Here is a 26,216-nt window from a genome sequence, read left to right on the forward strand (position 1 = left end):
TCCTCAGTTGGTAATTTGAAAATACGTAAGATTTGATTTCATATTTATGTTTATTACATACCAAGGTCACTGTCATTTTATACTTGTTTCTTGCTGAGTCATTCTGTAGTGACTAGTTGTGAGTTTATCTTAATTGTGACAGTTGAAACAAAATAGCAAATAATCATGATAACGTCTACACTAAGCTTCGCGATGCATATACTAGTGGGGTCGTATAGAGTATTGGCCCCACTCGGTCAGTTATTGGAGTTTGTGCTGCCGTATCGCACCATGGCTAAAGCTGTCGCTGGGAAAATTGATTTCAATACAAAGCATTTAAAGCGAGGTATGTATCTTTCAATTCTTTGTTTGAATTTCATACTAATATTTGAACATACCTAATATTAAAGAGATGATGAATTTAATTTACCAACCTACGTCAACCAAGTATTTTATTATCTTTACCTATCTTTGACATTGCTGATACTAGTTAATACTCCCATGCCATGGCTGATGGCTCCTTTTAGAATAGATCCTTTGACCTTTAATCACTATGTTTTTTACCTATACCTATCTCGACCATGAACCTCAAGGCCATTGATCAGCTCTCCTATTAAAATAAGCCTATTTTATCACAATAACTACTCAGCGTCAGTATTCGATTATACCTTTAAATTTGAATTGAATTTCGATATTTTAGACATTAAGAATAACAAAACAAAAACAGAAAAAAATATCTTTATAAAAATCGAAATTCGAAATCGAATTTTTGCTATGTTTACTTTTATTTTCACACACACACCGATTAAATTAAATTCAATATTACACAGACGACAATTGAATCTGTGGTATGAATCACATACATACCACAGATTGAAACTCTGAATACAAATTCCAAACACAAACAAATAAATTAATAATTGGTTTTCTATTCAAGTTCAAGTTCCAACTTTTATATCAACTGTTGATTGCGATTGCGATAGAATTTTATAATAAATACCTACCTACTGGTCAATATAGTACTACAATTATAATGTTATATTAGTAACGATGAATGCTGTAGGTAAGTATGTACCGGAATATTACTCGTAAATTGAATCTTTAACGAACGTGGAACGACGTAAAAGATATGTATTCTAACTAGAATGAGTAGTTAAATAAAATAAATACCTACTAGATAATACCTACCTATCGTTGTACACACATTAGAATTTAGAAAAGCTATAGAAACTAGTCTGTGATAACTGGTTATTGGTTATCTCGAACCGCAGTCTTTCACGATCAAGTTTACCGTCAAGCATAGATTTAATAATAATTGCCTTTTCTAGGGTTCCGTAGCTCACAAGGAATCGTTATAGTTACTCGTTTAACTCATACTATAGGTATCGTTGGATAAGTATTTGATTGATATTTAAAGAATCTTTTACCACAATTTTTCGAGTTAGGAATCCGTTTTTGAAATGTCAAGGTTTTAAGAGCTAAGTTTTGTTTATCCTAACTATTTTTCGTGCAAAGTAAGTTAACGTAGAGCTAATGTTTACAATGGATGGCAGAGCCATCTACTATTAATATTTATTTTAGCTACTAGCGGACGCCCGCGACTTTGTCCGCGTGGAAATCAATGTAAATTTTCAAGCCCTATTTCACCACATAAGAGCTTTAAATTTAAAATTTTTTTATTCACATTATATTTCATATTTTTTTTTCATGATTTATGAAAAAAATTGTATAACTAACTCTTTGAAGGATTTTCAATACAAACTTTCGAACCCTATTTCACCCCCTTCTAATTTTATTTTCGGAATAAAAAGTATCCTATAACCTTCTCTGTTTAATTTTTTCTGAAACTTTTTTTGTTTCAATTCATTCAGTAGTTTCAGCGTGATGCTCGAATAACAAAAAACAAAAAACACGGACAGGCAGACAGACAGACAGACAAAAAATAAAAATAAAATATTTTTGGTTTTAGTATCGATTGTATAATACCCTGCAACAAAAAATTACAAAAATATACAAAAAAATTACAATGTACAGAATTTGTATTGTAATGTATTGTAAGTATAGATTCTAGATGGCGCTGGCGTCCGTTATGCCACGGTAACTTTTGGTGTTACAAATGGTTTTAAGTAAAATCTCAAATTGCGAATTAATGTCTAAAGAATTCATCCAGTTTTAGTATACGAGTAAGTATAGATGAGTAAGTTTACTTTAGGGCTAGATGGCGATGTATGTATTGTCGTAATAAGTATTTTATTTAATTCTAGGTGACCCCCTACCACCATACAATGGAAAGCTTCGAGTATACAACATGCGACTCTGTCCGTTTGCACAACGCACTATCCTGGCTTTGAACGCAAAGAACATTGATTATGAAGTGGTCAATATTAACTTGGCAGAGAAACCAGAATGGTTGACTAGCAAAAGTGTATTCGGTAAGATTCATTGCATTATTATTTATTATCGATTTTATTTATCAAAATTAGAAACCTCACATGCTTTTTTGGGTTCAAAATTGTGAACAGAATGCCGTCCTCACATTATGCACACTCCCTTTGACGCCTGCGCTATAAATTATTAAAATTTAAATTATCGTCACAGCCCTTAGGCCTAGTTCAGAGTACGTTAGTATTTTAGTCCGTTACGAACAATTTTTGGGCGGTAAATCCAAAAATTGTTCGTAATGGACTAAAATACTAACGTAGTCAGAACTAGTCCTAACACCGCAGTTTTCCGCCAGTTCAAAATGGGAAACTTGATATACCGGGTAAATAAAGCGATGTTTCAATTTTCCCATTTTGTAAACTGAGTGACGCAAAAGAGGAAAAAACAAATGAACTATTTAAAATACTAAAGTAGTCTGTACGGACTATTAGTGTAGCCACCATACCTACTAAGTACCATCTATAGGCATACCGTCTTCCGGAAGTATAAGAACTAATTAATTAATTTGTATTTTCTCACTGTTCTCAAAATCTAATTAATTTAATTAATCAAAATTTCCTAATTTCTCATAGAAAAATATTTTTTAACAGGTAAAGTACCATCAATTGAAATCAAGGAGGGCGTATGCATTACCGAGAGTCTTATAACTGTTGAATATTTGGATGATGCTTATCCTGAAAAGCCGTTGTTACCAAAAGATCCAGTTAGGAAAGCATTGGATAAAATTATTGTTGAAGCCACGGGACCGGTCAGTATTTAATAATTCATGCTAATATTAGGTCATTACATATCCACTTTTCATCACAGGTATTGATTTGTAGAGATGCGCCGACTATGATTTTTGCCGATTAGCCGACTAGCCGATTAGGCGGTTGCAAAGATGCCGACTAGTCGGCCGATTAGTCGGCAATGCCGACTAATGCGATCACGGGTCGGGGATTTCCGTAAAGCTATGTTTAGATACAGCCGATTAAAGCGCAATTCGCTTGCGAGTGTGTCGATGTGTTTTTCTTAATTGCTTGGTGATATAGCTGAGCAAAAGTAATTTTTCCAAGCAAGTGACATGATAAATATTTTTTTTGTACAAATAATACTATTTTTGTTAATGAAAGTTAAAGAGTGGTTTTAAAATTTAATCATGACAAAAAGAAAATCTTTAGTAAAGACGTTTTATAAATACATAATATTATTAAGAAATACGTACAAAATAATAAGCCGACTAGTCGGCGCTTTTTGCCGACTAATCGGCTTTACCGACTAGTCGGCGACTTTGCCGATTAGTCGGCTTTACCGACTAGTCGGCAACTAGTCGGCGCATCACTAATGATTTGATTTAAAATCCCTTCATTATTGTGTCTGTTGAATAATTTAAAGCAACAGTCGACGCGCGTGGGTACCTCATGAATTGAGTGCAGTAAACCGTACTGCACTCAATTCATAAGTTACCCACTCTTTCAAGCTTTTTCACCTTCCGAATTGGCTTCAATATCAAGCGAGTTAAAACAGTTTTACCACTTATATGCTGTACAGACTGTAATTCGATATATATTAACGAACATAACGAATTCGGACTACTTTAGTATTTTAGTCAAGTACGAACAATTTTTGGGCGGTAATTCCTAAAATTGTTCGTACTCGACTAAAATACTAAAGTAGTCCGAATTAGGCCTAACACCGCAGTCTCCAGCCAGTTCAAAATGGAAAACTTGAAATACCGCGTAAATAGCGCGATATTTCAATTTTCGAAAAAAAAAAATTAGGGTTCTCAAAACACAACAGCATGAGTATCTGAAATTTAAATTGAGCTTGAATTTGAGCAGCATAAATTTGAAATTGGAATTCCTTACCAAAGAGGAGATTTGAGATTTGATTTGATATTACAAAACGCTAATTTCAGTAAGGAATTTAAATTTTACTGTTTTACTTTTCTTTTTCAGATTGTAACTTTATTTATAAAATCAGTGAAAGCGCCAGATACTATCACAGAGGAAACCATATCTTCGTTTTACAAAGCGCTCGACTATATCCAGGATAAGCTCAAAGAACGCGGCACTCAGTACCTGGGTGGCGACGCGCCTGGCTATGTCGACTACATGATTTGGCCGTGGTTCGAACGACTTCTAGTGTTGAACAAAGACGATGCCCGTGCGAGCATCGATCCCAAGAAGTTCGAACTGCTGGTTAGTAGAAACTTACTATCATCATCATTATCAACCCATATTCGTTTCACTGCTGAGCTCGAGTCTCCTCTCAGAATGAGAGGGGTTAGGCCAATTATTTTAATATACGAATGTGGATCGAAAAAAATATTGAAATGGTTATGGTTTTGATTTATTTTCACTGCCCACATCCCTAAGCGCGCTGCAAACTTGATCGTGTGTGTCTGGCGTAAATTGTTGTATGAAATTTTTATCATGTTGTTGTTTTTAATGTATTTGGCAACCACGGTGCACGAGTCTTGACACTTTTGTTTTTATTGTACCTGGGCAGACAATTAATGCCATTTTGGTTCACCTTACTTGCCGGGGACTATACTCGTATAATAATATGTAAAACTAGTTTATTTATGTTTTATTAGTATGTAAAGTATATGTAGTTTAGTTATTATTGCACTATCCTTTTTCTATTACTTGATTCTTACATTGCGGCTTTGATTATATAGACGTACGTATATATAATCAAAGCATTACGGGTTGTCTGGAGGAGCCCGCTATTAGCGATAAGACCGCCTTCATGCATATTTCTACCTACTTATTTTGTTACTTGATGAATATTGTTTTATATTTTTTATGTGCCATAAAGAATATCTATCTATCTAAAAATATGTAAAATACCTTTCAGATGGCGTATCTGGACAAAATGAAAAGAGACCCTGCCATAGTCCCGTACTTGGTACCAGATGAGACCATGATAGCGTTCCACGAAGCTTTCAAAACTGGGTCTTACCCTAACTACGACGTTTTAGACTTAAATACCAAGTAATATGCTTTTTTTTAACATGTATGTACTTACTTATCATAATTTTTGGTGGTTTTAATAAATGTTTATTTTTACTGGCCTTGTTATTTGGATTTAATAGATATTACCAATTGTATAAGTATATATAACAAAATATAAGTATAAGTAATTGTTAGTAACATTAATAGATAAATTCTAAATTAACAATTTTCAATTTAGATAACTATTATATATATATAATTAACAAATACATTTCTTACTTTTTCAAAGGAAAGTAATCAGTTAATTGATATTGTATGCATACTTAATAGCATAATAATGTTTATTGAATATTTTATAATGACAACAATGTCCATTAGGTAAATACACCAAAATTGATGTAATATGACTATTCTTTATTCAATCTCGGCTGAACAGATTTTGAACTAACATTCATGATTTTGTAAAATAAATTAAAACAATTATGAAATTTCATCCAAACATAGTTTATTCAAACACTAGTTTCCAAAGTTAAGTATAAACCAAGTTTCACAAAAATGCCAATCAATGAAACTCGCAAGAATAAAACTACAAATACAAAAGATAATACTAGGTATAAAGAAAAATAACTAAAATTAAATTACTCATAAGTAACATTTATCTAAAGATGCTTTGATGTCTATAAATTACCTAGAAATGTTATAATGTCAACATAAACTAATGTATGCAGTATAATCTAAAAAAAAGTTTTGAATATTAAAGTTAATTACTATTTATCTTGTTTTAGTAGAAACACATTAATAAAGATTACTTAAAAACATTTTTATTATTACCTTGGTTACTCTTTATAAAGTTGGTATCCATATTGTTCATATTTAATAGAAATAGAAAATACTAAGCTTTTAATGGGAACAAAATAAAATAAAAAATAGTAAAAAAAGGAAAGAAATAATCTACAATCTAAAGTTCATTTTTGAAAGCTGTTTTTAATAAGAGTTGTACGTTTTGCCTTTAGAATGCATTATACTGCACTTTGTTTCTCGTCATATTAATTATATTCAAATGAATAATATTATGTCAAATGCGCAAAACTGAAGTCATTGAGTAATTATGAGTTGCGTCAATAAAAATGAGCGCTGAGCATAAAAAATAAGACTTAATTTTTCATTTTGTTACAAATCTACTGTTACGTTACTAATAAATAATAATTACACGTATAACAGAATGAAAACCTATAAATACTTTGACAAACTATGGCTATGTGACCTACTTTGATAACAAGGTGTTCCATTTAAAAATAAATATTTACTACTGGCATTGTCAATAGCTAAATAATTAGTTCCTTACTGATATTAGATATTATTAAATATACCGAAAGTGGCATGAAACAGTAGACTGTTTGTTTATGATAATCGTTTCTTTGGTTATTAAAGTTGATATCATACCCTATTAGGATTTTTTTTTATTAAAAGTATAAGTAGTTTTTTACCAGTAAATAATATTAAACATAAATGTGATGTTTGTTAAAAAATTACATTACATAAATTACAAAGCAGACATTAAAATTGCCCAGTTAGGATTTGGTGGACTGTTAGTGCTCATTTTACTTATCACAATATATACTCATACTATCAAAAATATCTGAATATACACAACGTCAAAAAAGAATTTTTAAATTAATGTTACAACAAGAAAATGAGATTAGAAATTTCATGCCATGTTCCTTATTACTAAATAAGTATATAAATATAAACTACACATTCTCAGACAAGCATTCAGTGCATTCGCTCGCCATGATATCATTAATGTTTTCCATGATAATGTTAAAACTAATTAAATAATATATTAAGTATTTAATCTATACCTAGAAGTCAAAAATATAACCCACAATCCAATCTCATTAGATCTGTGACACACCTTTAAAAATCATGCAAAATATTAATTTTCCTAGCTTTTTCTTCAGTGGTCACCATCCAAGTGATTTAACATTTCCATACAATGTCATGTAGAATCAGAAAGGGGTGTGAATTTTCATCCCCCTCGTAATGAGTTAGCACTCTTCCATCTTTGATTGCATCATCACTTACCAGTAGGTGAGATTGTAGTCAAGGGCTCACTTGTAAATAATAAAACTAAATAAATTAAAGGTCACACACACTTGATGTTTGTATAACTTCTTCCTCCTTGCCTGTATCTAGGCCATGGTCAACTAATTGTGCATAGTTACAACAATAGAAAATCTGCACAGATAAAATATCACAAGTTTTTATAAATTAAAATAAAAATTGTTCATAGGTGTGGTGTGTCACATGAGCAATGGCGTGCACAAGTTCTTTAACAAGGGTCAGCACTATAGGTATAAATTGTACGAAAATAGAAAATTCCTTCTCCAATACATGTACCTAATAAATTTTTGCGTTTATGTATCTATGAAATGCACGTCACTGCACATAAAGATATTGGATTGGATTCTGACATCCTTAATCAGTCTTGAGTAAATCAACCTCTATATTTATCTGCAGTTGCTTCCAATTTGGAAACAATTTTTTTCAAATCAGCATTTTTATCCAATTTGATATAAGTAGTATTTCTTACGTCATGTAGTTTAATCCATTCGGGAGCTTCTTCCACAAGCAGTTTTATGTCTTTATTTAAATCACTAGCAGATACATTTGATTTGAAGCTACTGTCCAACTTCGAGAGCACAACGTTCAGAGCTAACACATTCTTCCTTTCTGTGACAAATATGTTTCTCAAAGTTCTAGCTAAATCCGGCAGACGGCTGTACATTAAGTACTTTTGTTCATGGTCAGAAGACCTCGTCATGGCTTCAAGGGCCTTAGCAGCCTGCTTTGCCTTCACTTTTTCTAACAACGCTGCTGGCAGACCTCGTAGGGCAGGATTCAAAATCTGAATATTGCTTGTTGAAGGTGTTTGGGTGACACTAGATTTAGAAGCATCATCACCGGTCACAATCTTTTCTTGCTCAGTCAGACCTCGGGCTTTAGCTTGAGCGAGCTTTTCCAATGCTCTTTCCATTTTCGTGTTGCACTTGAATAATTCACGCGCTTTAGAGAGAACATCTTGGGCAGAAGAATACTTTTCTGTATGGGGCAGTTCAGGTAATTTAGCACTCTCAATATCTGGAATTTTGTCTAGCTCAAACTCAGGATGCCAACGCACTAGTTTATCATCTGGAATTTCGATAGGAGGATCGAGTGTCAAGCAAAACTGAGAGTGGTGTTTTTTGACGAGTTGCAAAAGAGTGTCAAAGAAATATCTTCGTCTCTCTAATAGCACGCTCGGGTTCATGATTTTAATTTTATGCGGAAAATTGGGGGAAATCATCAGCTCAAAGGATTCCTTCTGAGATGTGTTGCTAAAGTTTTTATTCTTCTGCACTTCAAAGTTGTAAAAATCTGGCACTAAATGTTTTATTTGAGCCAAGTGTTTGTCTGTGAAGTTTCTTTTGAGCATTTCCTGAACGGAGGGTTTGAGTTTGTTGAAGGTTATTTTTTCGTTTCTGTTGTAAAGTAGAGCAACCACTGTCTCCATGCCGCGGAAAAGCTCTGCAAGGAATCTGTAGTGATGCGGTAATGGCAGACTAGATGTTGATGCAGCCAAAGAGGAGTGTTTCAAATAAGCTGGTACCTGTAAAAGCACACAATATATTGATATTAATTTATCATCAGCATAATTTTGACTGATCTGGTCAGGCATCTTCATATGGGAGAGGAGATATACAAATATTCGGAGTTTAGAGCCACCCTTCTGTTTGAATGCAGGACAACAATACAATTTTCAAGGAGAATAACTTGGACATATAGCTTGACAATTTCAACGTCTTGTAAAGCCTGGGTTGCTAATGTGACTCTCTTAGATTTTCAGAGAAAATCTATTTCCGTTCCAAATTTCAGCCCAATTGCTTCAATAGCCGCAGCACAAAGGAGGAACAAACATACATAACTTACACACACACAAACTTTTGCATTTATAATATTAGTAGGATTACCTCTGAATACATCATAACATAATAACTGACCTTGCATTTATAAGCTAAGTAGGTAAATGCTGATTCAGTTGTGACATTGCAATCAATGGCCTACTTTAATTAAGATTTGTAGCAATTTAATTATATCTAAGCATAATCTTAATAAAGCTAATTTTACTGAATTTGTATATATGAAAATTTTCAAATTTTAATATACCACACACACGTGACTATGTCCACCCTCTCTCCTGGTCTTTCACAAAATCACCCAATTTACAACATATCAAATAAAAAGTTTCTTTTTTTATGGAAGCTAGCATAATCAATTTGCTGCCATTTTGATTTTGTTTTTCAAAATTTAAAATCTAAATAGTGGCTGGTTGACAAAACCTTTATCTATGAGGTATATCAAAAAGTAGGTAATAACAAATATACCTTGCTTGGACTTTTAACAGGACTGACGAAGACCTTCCTTGGTGATATGATTGGTCTCTGTAGAACATTTCCATCTTCCGATTGTTTCTTGGGTGACAAAAACTCACTGCGAATTGTGGACTGCTTACTAGGACTGAAAACAAAAATTAAAAAATATGTTATAAGCAAGTTTAAGAGGACCACCGAGTCCCACCAGTTTCCACCTGGAAAGGAAAGCTCTGTAGACAACATTATCACAATTTTCTATAGCATTACCTTTTCCCATTGTCCCATGAAAGAGAAAACACTTATGTTTCTATAGTACAAAAGAGAGAATAACCATCATCATTATCAACCCATATACTGAGCTTGAGTCTCCTCTCACAATGTGAGGGGTTAGGCCAAATAGTACACCACGCTGGTCTAATGCAGATTGGCAGACTTCACACACACAGAGAATTAAGGAAATACTCAGTTATGCAGACTTCCTCCCAATTCAAATAGTGAAGGAAAAGTCCTTCTTTTCCCTTACTATTTGAATGTCTGAAAAGTGGATATGACCTTCTCGCAGAAGTCAGACTATCTGCATTAAGCCAGAGTGGTGGACTATTGGTCTAAACCCTCTCATTCTGAGAGAGCCTCGAGCTCAGCAGTGAGCCAATTATGGGTTGATAATGACAACAATGACTATAGTATGCGCATTATCATCTGAGTCGTCCGGTCATAAAAGTCAAAAAAGATAGGAATGTGCAGCGCGCCTACCTGCGCACCCTAATTATCGATAAACGGCTACCTGCGCACGTGCTAATGATGAGTCAATAATGATTTGGACGATTCTGATTGGTCGGTTTCTAATGTAATTGCATTGCGTATTTTTTTTGCTATAAATGTGTTTACTGCAATTAAATAAATACATTCATGTGTTACTCGTTGCGCACTATGGATACTAATATATAATAAATTTGGCAGAAGACGAAGATTCTGATGATGAAGACTCAGATGAAGATTAATTTTATTTAGTTAATAATTATATAATATGAAATATGTATTATATTAAATCAAATATTGTTAATTTTTTTAATTTTGTGAACAAGATACGATAATAAACTTTACTTATCGATAATATGTCTTTCATTGTTACACCCTTCACTAGACGGCTCCATAAGACCCATAAGTGCAAGCGAGATAGATATAGAGAAATGATTTATGGCCCTAAGACTCAGTTGTTAATGCTATTAGTATAGTTGGAGTTGGTACATTAATACAATTACTTTTCTCACCTCTGAGGAACATCCACATCAATTGATTTGAATTCCTTGAGATTCTTATTGAGAGGTTCTTTAAGATGCTTTTTCTCAGTGCTTTCTTTGAATTCTTGTATTCCTTTACTGAGACGGTCAGCCGCTGCCTTGATTTCAGCTAACCGACTGCTTGACGCTAATTTCTTTTTTATATCACCTAAACTCAATTCTTTTCTTGCTGTGCTCACAGAAACAGGCTTACGGGATTCGACGTTTTTAATAATATTCGAAGCGTTACCTTTCTTTGAGAATACCTCCCCAATTTTTTGTGATGTAGGTGTGTTGTCATTTCTCGACACTTGGGCTTCGGTGGGCTTTGGAAACACTTGGTTTGGTTGGGTTTTTTCACTTGCAACCGCAGCGGTTTGTTTAGCATTATGAGTGAGAATATCACACTGTTTTGCCAAATGTGTAATTCTATTTGATTTTAACAACGAATCGGTACGGTCAATGTGTGCTATTTTGTTCTTTGAACTTACGATCTCATCTGTTGCTGGTCTTTTTCTGCTGTTGAAAAACGCTGTGAGCGTTGTTTGAGACATTATTTAGTGCAATATAATAGATTTTGTAGCAAATTAATCTTCAAAATTTAGTCTACACTTCAACAAATAGAAAAAGCGTGAAATCTATGAAATTAATTCCCTCCAAAACCCGCGTTTCTGTCAGTCTGGCTAGGCGAATTCGAATTCGAAAAGTCAACTGTCTTGTCACAATCTATGGCTTTCTCTATGGTCACGCACAGCTGTCACCTGTCACCATGTTCCTTGGCTGTCACTGTCTAAACATATTTTGTTTTAATCTATGGCTATGGTACTAGGTAAGAGTCTTTTTGAGGTACTGATATCATCGAGTCGACTTACGGCTAATTTCCTCTTTTGAGCGCCTCAACTTTTCATGCGCTAGTAACACATCCAGCTTAGATACATAGATTGTCAAAGCATCCAACAATAATAAAACATTGGAACTAACGTTCAAGGAAAGTTCAAGGATGAATATGATGTGGAAATCACAGGGAACTTACTTCAAAATATATTTTTTCTTGTATTCGTTTCTATTTATATATTTATCGTATTTACCAAAGATTTTTCTTAGCTTCTGATTACTAACGGCATGTTAATCTCTAACCAATCTGTGAAATCTGTGTCATGAGCGACCAAAGATTGGTGTTATTATTGTATCTGAGCGAGCCTGAGCTAGCTCAGGCGAAATCTGTGCAACACTATAACTTGACACCTGGCTACAAAACATCCATACAAATACAAAACATCATTCGGACCGTGTCAAGTTAATCCACACGAGCATATTAATTTACTCGTTGTTGGAGGGATCTGGGATATACTTAAGATGTATTTTTATCTATGGCGACAGACTCTTTTTTAAATATTCAAATAGTGGCTCGTCTCTCGCTTTACATCTTACAATATAAATATTACTTTACGTTACAACAATAGTGATCTGTGCGTTACAATGTTGATAAAGTTATTAAAAAAAAAGAGATTGATACAAAGTGGCCTTTAATATGAATAAGGAAAAAACGCCCCCCAAACCAATTTTAGTTAAAACAGAGACACCGAAAAATGTTTTAACAGCACCAAGCCGAGTTGTTTCCAGGCCTGATAAACTTGAGGGAGGTGAAGAAACTGAAATAGCTGCTCAAATAGTAGTACCTGAAGAAAGTTGTTGGGGTTGGGTGGTGGTTGCAGCATCCTTTATTAGTGTTTTAATTTTAGACGGAATTGTATTTACTTTCGGCAGTTTGATGAGCGACATTTCAATTGACCTTAGTGTATCATTTTCGTTAACAAATTTTTTAAACTCTTTAGCACTTGCAGTGTACTATATTGCTGGTCCGTTAGCTTCAGCATTTATAAATCGCTTTGGATTTAGAGCGTGCATTATGTCAGGATCAGTTTTAAGTTCCATTTCATTATTTATGTCATACTTTGCACGTAATTTTATGACTTTGTGCATATTTTATGGAGCATTGGCGGGTTTCGGATACTGTTTAATAAATATGGCATGTGGGTTAATAGTAGGATTTTATTTCGACAAACTTCGTTCATTAGCATTAGCCATAGCATCATGCGGTTCAAGTATTGGAATAATGGGTTTCTACCCATTAAATTCATATTTTGTTAAATTATCTGGATGGAGGACAACAACGTTATTACACTCGGGATTATTGGGGTTAACGTATTTTTTTGGTATGGCTTTTCGACCAGTTTTATCCTTTACCGTCGTAAAAACTACCGATGATCAAACACGAACAGTTACTTACTTGCCAAATGTATCTGCAGCTGGTCTTAAGCTAGCAGCGTCACGCACTAAAACCGACGACAAAATTTTAGAACCAACTGCAACAGAACGTTTATTCAGTGCTGTTTCAAATTCTAACTTTCCTACGGCAGCGGCACTAGTAGAAGATTCCCCAGATATTCGTACATCGGCTGCACAGCCTGGCCCCTCAACTGCTCCTGTATCAAAACTAACATTAACTGCAAATGCTCCTCAAGGAGGTATAAGTCAGAGGCAACTTAAGCAAGTAAAATCCATTATGTCAAAATCGAGTGTACTACAAGACAAATCAAAGCCGCCACCTGTTGAAATTGAAGTTACCGTGGAATCTAAAAAATCTAGCTGTTGGGGACGGTTATGTCACTGGGAGAAACATGTACCACAATCTCGACCAATGTATAGAGATGATGTGTTTTATGAAGGAAATTTAGAGAAGCTACCAGCGTATCAAAAAAGCAAGATGGCTACAGATGCTTCTAAAACTGGTTTAGAGTATCAATTGGCCGTATCAAGAGCAGCGACCGCAGGTGATTTAGGTGAAAAGAGGGGAATATTCACTACAGCTGTTAGAAGAGTATTAGCAACTATGATGGACCCTAAGCTATTGCGTAGGAAATCTTTTATATGTTTATGTTTAGCGGGATTCAGCATTAATGTAGGACTTATAGCTCCGTACATTTTTACGCAGCATAAAAATCTTGAAGCAGGAATTGATCCAAAACATTGTGCGTTTTTTGTAAGTGTTATAGCCTTAGCGAACGCGGTTGGTAGACTAGTGTTGGGAGGTCTTGCCTGCAAAGTAGAACCAATTAATGTATACATTGTATCAATGTTTATAGCAGGTTTAAGTAATATAATATCAGATCTATCATATAATTTATATTATCAGTATTTCTATTGTTTCATGTATGGATTTTTCGCGTCTACCGCGACTTGTTTAAGAAGTGTGGTAATCGTCTCCCTGTACGGTTTAGATAATTTAACAAACGCGACTGGTATAGTTCTCGTGTTTATAGGGCTAGGATGCTTAATAAGTGCTCCAGGTGTAAGTGTACTTAAAGATTTATATGGTTATTCGGTGGCATTTTATGTATCCGGAGTCTTTATTATTGTGGGAGGTATAATTATGTTACCTATAAAAGTCATGTGTGAAAAGGAAAATAAAATAAATAACTTAACAAGATCGCAGCCACCAAAATCTTCAAAAAATGGAGATAAATAAAAAAATAAAAAAAATGAAAATTCTAGTCACAGAAATCAAAACGTAAACTTTTGACTAAGTGACTGAGGGCCGTCACACACCTAACGAGACGCAGCAAAGAGCATGATCGCGAAGATTTCTAAATGACCATTAGGCACATAGGGCAAATAAAAGATGCGCGAACATCCGCGAGTATAAGTCACAGTCTAGCGACGGTTGCAATGCTTTCCTACCAGGAAATAGTTTTACAATATGTTATATTAATTAAAGTTATAATAATGAAAGTTTCCTTAATTATTCAACTACATTTTAACTTTAAGGAGGTCAGTCACAAATGTGCTAGCCTCGCGAGATAAACACCGGTCTATAAAGTTGTTTGTAATTTTTGTAATGATTGTAGTTTTTATAGGTCACACATCATTGTGTTAGAAACTGTAGACAAAATAATATACTACTGCTTATTTCAATTGTTTAGTATTTTTATGTTAAAAAATGTAATATTGTTATATTATAAATTGTTTGGTGTATCTATTCGTATTTTATTTGCATCATCAGATATACCCCAGTTATATACATAAAAACCGTTGTATATCAACACCGTGAACGGTGATATTTTTACCAAAAATTGAAATATTTGCAAGGTGCGAGAGAATATGCATTTTCAAGGCAAGTTTACTCCAATCCCTCGAGATCTTTCGCGGAAACTAGCATAGATGTTGCACCATAACCTCTTCTATCTTTCAGTTACACTCCCATTAAAATCGGTTCGGAGATTAGCTCGGATAAAGAAGAAAGACAAACAGATGGATGGAAATTTTAAAAAAGCCTGATAATGTTTTAGTATTTTTGTAAAAAAAACAGAGTTATTTTGAAATTATAAAGAAGTACCTATTGTTATCCACACGAAGCAGTTTGCAAAAAATATTTTTGAAGTAAAACTTTGCTGGACTTGGGGTGTAATGAGCGCGTTAAGGGGTAACTTACAAAATAACATTACAAAAATATTTATTTCTCTCAAGCCCTTTCATTTCATATGCGGTTTGCTAAATCTCACCTGATGGTAATAGTACAATCATTTGGTAGTTTTATCTAGAAAGTTTACCGGGAAAAGTGGTAATATCATAGATTTTGATTTGATCTTTGCGAATTTCAACTTTGTCACCTCGTATCTATACCGCTCGCCATTTTGGAGAAATAGCGATAAAATGAAAACAGCCAAACTCTAATTAAGAAAAACCTCAAATAGCCCAGTTGGAGATCAAACCCAGGACTTTCGTCTTGTAAATCCAACGCGCATGACCACCATTACTGCGCCACGGAGGCCATATTCATGAGATGTAACTCAAAGATTATATTACTTTCTAAAGCTTAAGTTGTTGCAGAGATTGGTCGCCAAAGTTGGTTGTTTCTATGTCGGGAATGTGTGATAGCAACTTGAAAAACATATATTTTTAATTTTTGATTTAGTTATTTAGTTAAAAAATTAAAATATCAGATAAGAAATCATTGTATATATTTTCATGTATTTTGTCGTATTAATTTATAGTTTTTTTTTTTTAGATTAAATAATAGTATCGTATACAAAACATAATAATAGTTATTTTTATTTTTTATGACAGCAACACTGTAGAACTGTTCATGTTCGAGCGCATTTTGTTCTGTCTTCACCGGCCGCCATACTCAAACAAAAAGGTTGAGATGAAAAGATAAATTTACCTTTATTGGAGCTTGTTGAAAGTGTTTTAATTTGCTAAATGAGTTCTAAATCAGATGTAAACAGAAGAGTACTCGCCATTCAGGCGAAAAAGAAAAGGCATAAACTCGGTAAGAAGAAAAATCGCGAGGAAGACATCGGCGCTGGTGGACAAGGAAACGGGCTGCGCAATCAAAACCAGAATCGCCTCGAACCGACTCACAGTTCGTCCAACGAGACCATCGAGGAGGACGAGGATGAGCAATACGCCAGCGATGACGAGGAGCAGGAGGACAGCGCTGACTACTGCAAGGGTGGTTACCACCCCGTCAAAATCGGCGATTTGTTCCTCAACCGGTACCACGTCACTAGGAAGTTGGGCTGGGGGCACTTCTCCACCGTGTGGCTGTGCTGGGATCTGGTCGACAAGCGCTTCGTAGCTCTAAAAGTCGTCAAGTCGGCACCACACTTCACGGAAACCGCTCTAGATGAAATTAAGATATTGAAATCGGTTCGCGATAGCGATCCGGCCGATCCGAAGAGAAACAAAACTGTCCAGCTGCTGAACGATTTTAAAATCACGGGCGTGAACGGCACTCACGTGTGTATGGTGTTCGAAGTCTTGGGGCATCATCTCTTGAAGCTGATACTGAAGTCTAATTACAGAGGTATTCCTCGCGACAACGTCAAAACTATCATACACCAAGTGCTGGAGGGCCTAGATTATCTTCATACTAAATGTAAAATAATTCATACAGATATAAAACCTGAAAATGTGTTAGTGTGTGTGGATGAAGCGTATATTCGTAAGTTAGCGGCGGAAGCCACCGAGTTACATTCCCTGGGCCTCCGGTTACCCCACTCCCTCATCAGCACCGCACCTAAGGAGTTCCAAGAACAGGTAGTTACTGGTAAAATGAGTAGGAATAAAAAGAAAAAATTGAAGAAAAAAGCAAAACGGCAGTCTATGCTTCTCAAAAAGCAAATGGAACAAATAGAAGAAATAGAGGAACAAAAAAAGGTTACAGACTCTGCACCAATGTCACAAGACAACGATGACTCCCCGCAGACACCTGAAGAGGAGAGCGTCATTGAGAATACTCACTCAGAGAATGAGCCAAGTGTGAATGGTTGTAATGATAGTGAAAAGGCAGACGATGAAGCTTTCGACACAGATGCAGAAGCTGTACAGGTAAGGAACAAACAGTATGGTTGTGGAGATGATACAGGTACTCCTATGTCTGAGGGAGAAATGACTGATACACCACCGTCATTCATATCTCAGATCAAGGACAAGTCTCTGGATAAGAGACCCGACCCAGCTTTTGATATTTGTGATGTAGAAGTAAAAATAGCAGATTTAGGTAATGCTTGTTGGGTTCATCGACACTTCACTGAGGACATTCAAACTAGGCAGTACCGCTCCCTGGAAGTTTTGTTGAGTGCTGGCTACGGTACTTCAGCGGACATATGGAGCACTGCATGTATGGCGTTTGAGCTGGCAACGGGAGATTACCTCTTTGAGCCACACTCAGGAGATGGCTACAGTCGGGACGAGGACCACCTAGCACACATTATTGAACTGCTCGGAGACATTCCTAAAAGAATTGCAGCTTCAGGAAAGTATTCAAAAATATTTTTCAATAAAAAAGGTGAATTGAGAAATATCACAGGGTTGAAGCCTTGGGGCTTAGTTTCCGTTCTCACTGAGAAGTATGAGTGGAGTCAAAATGATGCAGAGGAGTTTGCTGATTTTTTAAAGCCTATGTTAGATTTTGACCCCAATCGGCGAGCCACTGCATACGAGTGCCTTCAACACCCCTGGTTGAAGCTGTCGAAGCCGGAACTCACCGAGTCTGAGGAATGAATGCTCTCTGTTGCTGTGAATGTTATATCATTCATGAAATCAGTAGTGTCATCTTAACTAAGTATTTCAATGTTTTATGTTTTAATCAAAGTTTATTTATGGATTTGTTTGTGAATAGTCTAATTTGTAACTAGATTGTTTTGTTAGCAGTCCTTGATTTTCGAATTAAATTGTGTGCAAATAGTCGAATGATGATGCATAATATTGTTTAGACACATTTGACAGTAGACATGTATATAATACACCTGCTGATCAAACTAGTAGCATCGATTAATTAGATTGGCATTTATAAATCCCCAAATTCCAAAATTGTACAGATAGATGTAGAAAAATTGTGATGTATGATGACATATAGACAATATAGGTTGGTCACATTAATAAACATTTAGAATAAAATAGTTGACATAGTTGCACTAAACACCACCTAGGATGTGAGGAAACCTATGCAAGTCATGCATGCATGTAGCCATTCTGGTAGTATGTATGTTCACATAGTTTAAGTTTGTCTTTTATCACTATCACAATAAAAATCTCATAATGTAAACTTAGAAGTAAGACAGTAATTGTAAAGCCACATTTCCGAGACTGCCTTTTTATATTTGAATGAGTCATTTAAAATTGTATATGAATGGAGTCAGCTGTAACTGAGAGGCAGTGAGACAGTGACCTTATGCCCGTTAATAGTTATATTATTTACCATAGATCCCAATTTACATGACCATAATTTGTATTAATTATATCTGCAAATTTACATAAATAAAATTACGAAAAGAGCTTGTTATTATGGATTTTTCAATTTAGTAACCTTTATATTTTCTATCACAATTAAGATACAAAAATAAAACACATCTATAATTATTATTCATACAATATGTATTGTGTTGTGTTAACTTTATGATATAATACATTCATATACATTGTTACATAGAATATGGACTGGGGCCTAATACATGTATGGTTTCCATAAAGGTGGGGCAGGAAGTGTTGTTACTTAGGAGTTGGTTACTCCAATGAAAACTCCCAAAGAGTGTATTGTACGCTAACAATTGGGCCATTACATGAACATCATATTGTTGTAGTTACCTAACTAAACACATTTGGTATACAGAAATAGTTGTGCTTAATCAAGATCACCACACTATTATAATTCCATTGTAAAATTTATAACTTTATACAAGAACAATAAAAGATGTTTGTCTTTTATCTGAAGTTAATACCTCTATCTCTCTACTAATAAGTTTCTATCATTCTCATTGAATACACCATCATTATAAAAAAATAGATATTATTATTTTATTTATTTGTACACTTTCAAGAGGTTAGAGATGTTCATTTTTTTTGTACTGATAAACCTAGACCACTCTAAACATTCTTTTCTTTCTTTCTTTTTAAATTATTTGCCACTAATTTTACTGTACTGTCATTGTTGAATTTCAATCAAAATAGGTTCATTAGGTATTAAATTTTTCTTCATTAATATTTAACTAAGACACTTTTTAGCTGCTTAATCATGTTCGTTCTATCTGTATTCACATACATTTTTATTATCATGGAGTCCCACAGCTACCTACATGTAAATCCAATCAATAGAGTCTACAAGCAAAGTTGAGAAGGAACCGTGAATGCAGTTTAAAGACAATGGTAGGTAACAGAAGAGTGGGAATACAATGGGCCCTATCCATGAGGAAAAACTTAAAGACTGGTAAAAATTTTAAACATTTCATTCTAGGTATATTTTACGGAACCGTTTCCGTCGATCAAGTGATCAAATACAAGATATTCGCAGCTGCGAATTAATTGCAAGTTTTTTGTAGATATGTCAAGTACCTACCTATTTTGTAGGTATATAGGTCAAGAAGGTAAAGAAACCTACGTATAAGAAGGTAAATAAAAAAACGAAAAATTACAGTCATACCTACGGTATTTTGCTTCGTAGGTACCGGAAATGACCGCTGACTGCATCATTATGGTCCTGCTGAGTTTAGTGAAGGTGAAAAAGAGGTCTGTTGTATGTGGCTTGCATTATCAAATTGTAAAATTGATGATTATGGCTCAAGTTACTGTAATATTAGGGTAATAGGTATTCTTTAATTCTTGTAAAATAATTTGAATTTTTAAAAGTACTACCAACGACATCTATTGAGCATTCATGTAACTATTTCTGCCTTATGTAAGTTAGTAAATACTTGTATGAGGTCTCAATAGATGTCACTAATGAAAACTTTCGAATTATGCGCGCTCTACACTAAAACCGAAATGCATTTGAAGGCATCGCGTCACCGCTTTGATTTTCTTCAAATCAAAAATCTTCGTGAACTCGTCAATCCTAGACTAATGAAGGATTAAATTATCTACCTGCCATAGTAAGTTGCTTTTGCATTACCTGGTTACATTACAAAATTGATACAAAAAAGGAGTAAGTAAATGATATAATTGTAGGTAGACAGAAAAATTGCTAGTATCTTTCTAAAGGCGCGTTTTAAGCGTTGATTTGGTTGGTTGGAATGTCAAATTCCCAAGGATCTTACTTCAATAATATTTAGTTATGTGTGCTGTGAAGCTTAAGTATCTACAACTTTGGTAATATGATATCATCTTACATAGATGATTACTCTTTCAGCACAGAAAACATATGTACAAGGTTTCAGTAAATAAGATGCATACTACTACTGCTCGAAATGACTAGTTCTAACGATTAGTGCCATTTTTTGTTGGCCCTCACTTTCAAAAATGGCCTATAATGAATATCCTTAAGCAGGGTGATAGTTTATAGTTAGTAGATCCCCGCTAAGAGCGGATTTTGCGACAGGGCTGGATTAAGGAGGTCTAAAGGCGGAAGAAATCGCAGGCGTCCGCCAGTTCTCTATTAAAATATCAGCTCAGAGTTTTTTTTTCTTTTTTTTTTATTATTTACAAGTTAGCCCTTGACTACAATCTCACCTGATGGTAAGTGATGATGCTGTCTAAGATGGAAGCGGGCTAACTTGTTAGGAGGAGGACGAAAATCCACACCCCTTTCGGTTTCTACACGGCATCGTACCGGAACGCTAAATCGCTTGGCGGTACGTCTTTTGCCGGTAGGGTGGTAACTAGCCACGGCCGAAGCCTCTTACCAGCCAGACCTGGACCAATTAAGAAAATCTCAATCTGCCCAGCCGGGGATCGAACCCAGGACCTCCGTTTTGTAAATCCACCGCGCATACCACTGCGCCACGAAGGCCGTCAAAAGAGTTGCCGACCGTTTAGTTGAGGTGTTACAACCCCGTCCATCGGAGAGCACGTTAAATCGTTGTTAGGTACCGGGACCAACAGCATTACCAAGAACATCTGATCAGAGCTAAACATCCCAAGCCCGCCAATCCGTATTAGACCAGCCTTGTGTGTCTAAGCTTTACCTCTACATCCCTTCCTCTAAGGAGAGAGGCATGACTGGACCTGGAGTGGACCGTTGAAATAAGCTGATAAGAATGATGATGTGTCATCAAATTGTCGTGTGTAATTTAATTTCATCGACGACCACTTCACCGGGATTCAGCGTTTAGCGATGTACCCGCTCTAACATAATATGCTTTACTATAGCTTGACAACTTCGTTCGTAACACTTCCGATGCCGCGCGGGCCGGGAGGCGTGTAGCGATGAATGAAACCCACCCACGCACGCTTCTCCCTGTCGCCCGCATATCAAGGGAGTGTTATCAACGAACGTGCATCAGTCGTGGGGTTTTCATTCATCGCTACACGCCCCCTGGCCCGCACGGACCATCGGAGGTAATACGAATTAACTTGTCCAGCTATAGGTAGTCTATTATTAGTGTCATAATAGAATTCCATATCGATAGCCCAGAAGGCGCAATTTATTTTTTTCATTTTATTCAATTTTATGTTTTTTTTTTCAGGGAGCACCAGATTAATTGAGAGTCTTGATTACATTTTACAATTTTTTTCTTTCACACATAAGGGGCCCATATAGTCTATCGGCCTATCATTGATACAACGGTAGCTACGCCATGACTGTACGCCACAAACTTTGAACCTTTATACAATAAGGTATATCTGGCTACGGCAGTCTCATAATCCATAAGTTCGGAGCTGATGACGTTGGCCATCCGTTGGCACTATTTTTCATTTGAAAACCTTGCAGTTTTTTATGTTTTTTTTTCCTCAGGGAGCACCAGATTAATTGAGAGTCTTGATTACATTTTCCTATTTTTTTTTACATGAAAGGGGCCCCTATAGTCTGTCGGCCTATCATTGATACGACGGTAGCTACGCCCCTGTACGCCACAAACTTTAAACCTTCATACAATGAGGTATGTCTGGCTACGGCAGTCCCATAAGTTCGGAGCTGATGACGTTGGCCATCCGTTGGCACTATTTTTCATTTGAAAACCTTGCAGTTTTTTATGTTTTTTTTCCTCAGGGAGCACCAGATTAATTGAGAATCTTGATTACATTTTACAATTTTTTTCTTTCACACATAAGGGGCCCCTATAGTCTGTCGACCTATCATTGATACAACGATAGCTACGCCCCTGTACGTCACAAACTTTGAACCTTTATACAATGAGATATATCTGGCTACGGCAGTCTCATAATCCATAAGTTCGGAGCTGATGACGTTGGCCATCCGTTGGCACTATTTTCATTTGAAAACCTTGCAGTTTTTTATGTTTTTTTTCAGGGAGCAGCAGATTAATTGAGAGTCTTGATTACATTTTACAATTTTTTTCTTTCACACATAAGGGGCCTCTATAGTCTGTCGGCCTATCATTGATACGACGGTAGCAACGCCACTGTACGCCACAAACTTTGAACCTTTATACAATGAGGTATATCTGGCTACGGCAGTCTCATAATCCATAAGTTCGGAGCTGATGACGTTGGCCATCCGTTGGCACTATTTTTCATTTTTTTAAATTGAAAACCCTGCAGTTTTTTATGTTTTTTTTTCCCCAGGGAGCACCAGATTAATTGAGAGTCTTGATTACATTTTACAATTTTTTTCTTTCACACATAAGGGGCCCCTATAGTCTGTCGACCTATCATTGATACGACGATAGCTACGCCCCTGTACGTCACAAACTTTGAACCGTTATACAATGAGGTATGTCTGGCTACGGCAGTCTCATAATCCATAAGTTCGGAGCTGATGACGTTGGCCATCCGTTGGCACTAGCTGATGCGTCCAGCACGCATGCGCAGAGTCGCGCGCGACCTTCCCGCGTCCTTCCCGCCAGTCGACAGCTCACGCTGAAACGCCTCACATGTAATAAATAACTTTCGTTTTCAATTGTTTACTGTACAGTACAGTTACGTGTTGTGATGTGTGTGGATAGTGTCTGAAATAAAAGGTGTTGGAGTGACCAAAGGTTTGTATTTGTATCTATTTGACGCATTTTTACATGAAAGGGGCCCCTATAGTCTGTCGGCCTATCATTGATACGACGGTAGCTACGCCCCTGTACGCCACAAACTTTAAACCTTCATACAATGAGGTATGTCTGGCTACGGCAGTCTCATAATCCATAAGTTCGGAGCTGATGACGTTGGCCATCCGTTGGCACTATTTTTCATTTGAAAACCTTGCAGTTTTTTATGTTTTTTTTCCTCAGGGAGCACCAGATTAATTGAGAATCTTGATTACATTTTACAATTTTTTTCTTTCACACATAAGGGGCCCCTATAGTCTGTCGACCTATCATTGATACAACGATAGCTACGCCCCTGTACGTCACAAACTTTGAACCTTTATACAATGAGATATATCTGGCTACGGCAGTCTCATAATCCATAAGTTCGGAGCTGATGACGTTGGCCATCCGTTGGCACTATTTTCATTTGAAAACCTTGCAGTTTTTTATGTTTTTTTTCAGGGAGCAGCAGATTAATTGAGAGTCTTGATTACATTTTACAATTTTTTTCTTTCACACATAAGGGGCCTCTATAGTCTGTCGGCCTATCATTGATACGACGGTAGCAACGCCACTGTACGCCACAAACTTTGAACCTTTATACAATGAGGTATATCTGGCTACGGCAGTCTCATAATCCATAAGTTCGGAGCTGATGACGTTGGCCATCCGTTGGCACTATTTTTCATTTTTTTAAATTGAAAACCCTGCAGTTTTTTATGTTTTTTTTTCCCCAGGGAGCACCAGATTAATTGAGAGTCTTGATTACATTTTACAATTTTTTTCTTTCACACATAAGGGGCCCCTATAGTCTGTCGACCTATCATTGATACGACGATAGCTACGCCCCTGTACGTCACAAACTTTGAACCGTTATACAATGAGGTATGTCTGGCTACGGCAGTCTCATAATCCATAAGTTCGGAGCTGATGACGTTGGCCATCCGTTGGCACTAGCTGATGCGTCCAGCACGCATGCGCAGAGTCGCGCGCGACCTTCCCGCGTCCTTCCCGCCAGTCGACAGCTCACGCTGAAACGCCTCACATGTAATAAATAACTTTCGTTTTCAATTGTTTACTGTACAGTACAGTTACGTGTTGTGATGTGTGTGGATAGTGTCTGAAATAAAAGGTGTTGGAGTGACCAAAGGTTTGTATTTGTATCTATTTGACGCATACTTTGGTCGTTTAAAATATTTATATGTGTATCACTAACCGGCGCGCCGCGGTTTCACCCACGTAGTTCCTGTTTTCGTCAGAATACTATGATAAAATATGGCCTATCACACTCGCAAATAACGTGGCTTTCTAGTGGTAAAAGAATTTTTGTAATCGGTTCAGTAGATGCAGAGATTTCACCTACAATAAATACCACAAGCCGCCACTCCGTGTGTAATTCTGTTTTTTTTTACAAATATTTTCGCATTTTCTTTCTAATGCAACTGGTTTGGGGAAAATAGGATGCATAGTTTTTCTATAACGGACATTACGTAGAAATATTTTTTTGTGTTTTATTAGGACTTTAATAGATAATTATGTTACCTACCTAGATTTTTGACTAATTTTCATATATTAGAGATCTGTATTGGAGTACGTATCTTTGTTCATGAAACTGAAACGTGATGTACGTCATTTAAGCGTAAACGTAGTGTGATAGATGTGCTTTGACCTTGACCCATGACCTATGGCAATGACCTTTGCGCCTATGAATGATATTTACTATTGAATGGCGTAATTTATAACTTAACTTTAAATAACGAATAGGTGCATGAACTTGAAGTAGAGTCGTGAATTGGTAACACAGACAATATTGTATGATTTTTATATGTGTTAGTAAGGGCTAATTAAACTAATGATTTTTCTGTTAACACTTGGGTTTTGATCATTAATTATTTTAATATATCTAGGTACCTAATAGACAGATACTTTCATTTGTTTATTGATCCTGTAAGTATATAATTAAAGGTACTACCTACTAGGTATTGAAACATACAATATTTAGATCGTCGGAATAGCATGCCTATATGTAGATATATCTACCATCTACTTTGATTGTATCTGTGACTTGTGGTAGCCAAGGAGAGGACGGGGTCTTTAAAACCATAAATAATAATCAAGCGGTCAGAGTCACTAGGGACTTGTTATTCCACTTGGTTGTAATAGATGGGTACATATCTACCAACTAGGTATTTAGAACATATTGACAATTTACGATAAACGTTACATAACTAACTTAGTGGATAGATAACCTCTAAAATTTTGGCGCTCTTTATGCCCTAACATAATGCGAGAATTAAAAAAAAACTGTCATTAATTTTAAGTATGACCAAGTTTCCCCCCAACACTCGTTAGAGCCGTGATAGCCCAGTGGATATGACCTCTGCCTCCGATTCCGGAGAATGTGGGTTCGAATCCAGCCCGGGACATGCACCTCCAACTTTTCAGTTGTGTACATTTTAAGAATTTAAATATCACGTGTCTCAGACTGTGAAGGAAAACATCGTGAGGCAACCTGCATACCTGAGAATTTTCATAATTCTCTGCGTGTGTGAAGTCTGCCAATTCGCATAGGGCCAGCGTAATGGACTATTGGCCAAACCCCTCTCATTCTGAGAGGAGACTCGAGCTCAGCAGTAAGCCGATTATGGATTGATAATGATGACTCGTTATGTATCGGTTAGGATT

The 26,216-nt window shown here is 36.0% G+C and overlaps 5 protein-coding genes across 6 annotated transcripts in view; 4 read left to right on the forward strand and 1 right to left on the reverse strand.

The window, feature by feature from the left end:
* Positions 1-11: 11 nt before the first annotated feature.
* On the forward strand, positions 12-5,479 carry LOC112052101 (pyrimidodiazepine synthase). 2 transcript variants are annotated; one of them, XM_024091037.2, is made up of 5 exons: positions 12-325; positions 2,244-2,411; positions 3,012-3,169; positions 4,359-4,601; positions 5,263-5,479. In XM_024091037.2, the coding sequence occupies exons 1-5, from the start codon at positions 166-168 to the stop codon at positions 5,401-5,403; spliced, it is 870 nt and encodes a 289-aa protein (XP_023946805.2). In that variant the 5' UTR covers positions 12-165; the 3' UTR covers positions 5,404-5,479. The 2 variants fall into 2 exon arrangements, with proteins under 2 accessions (XP_023946805.2, XP_052741767.1); XM_052885807.1 differs by lacking the exon at positions 12-325 and adding an exon at positions 1,015-1,042.
* A 369-nt stretch (positions 5,480-5,848) lies between these two features.
* Positions 5,849-11,758, reverse strand: LOC112052116 (DNA replication factor Cdt1). Its single transcript, XM_024091057.2, has 3 exons — positions 11,044-11,758; positions 9,785-9,917; positions 5,849-9,009 (listed from the first exon to the last, which is right to left on the reverse strand). Exons 1-3 carry the CDS (start codon positions 11,604-11,606, stop codon positions 7,858-7,860), a joined length of 1,848 nt encoding a protein of 615 aa, XP_023946825.2. The 5' UTR covers positions 11,607-11,758; the 3' UTR covers positions 5,849-7,857.
* Positions 11,759-11,897: 139 nt separating this feature from the next.
* Positions 11,898-15,080, forward strand: LOC112052111 (monocarboxylate transporter 6-like). Its single transcript, XM_024091047.2, has one exon. It carries the CDS (start codon positions 12,584-12,586, stop codon positions 14,579-14,581), a length of 1,998 nt encoding a protein of 665 aa, XP_023946815.1. The 5' UTR covers positions 11,898-12,583; the 3' UTR covers positions 14,582-15,080.
* A 1,121-nt stretch (positions 15,081-16,201) lies between these two features.
* Positions 16,202-18,901, forward strand: LOC112052124 (SRSF protein kinase 3). The gene has a single exon (XM_024091071.2). It carries the CDS (start codon positions 16,315-16,317, stop codon positions 18,118-18,120), a length of 1,806 nt encoding a protein of 601 aa, XP_023946839.1. The 5' UTR covers positions 16,202-16,314; the 3' UTR covers positions 18,121-18,901.
* Positions 18,902-24,522: 5,621 nt separating this feature from the next.
* The window catches only part of LOC112052138 (glycogen-binding subunit 76A), a 70,764-nt gene continuing 69,070 nt past the window's right edge, over positions 24,523-26,216 (forward strand). Inside the window, exon 1 of the mRNA XM_024091111.2 lies at positions 24,523-24,681. The gene's annotated coding sequence lies outside the window, so the exon portion shown is untranslated. The remainder of the gene's footprint in view (positions 24,682-26,216) is intronic.

Source organism: Bicyclus anynana, chromosome 15 (genome assembly GCF_947172395.1).
Source record: "Bicyclus anynana chromosome 15, ilBicAnyn1.1, whole genome shotgun sequence".
Taxonomy (NCBI): Eukaryota; Metazoa; Arthropoda; class Insecta; order Lepidoptera; family Nymphalidae; genus Bicyclus; species Bicyclus anynana.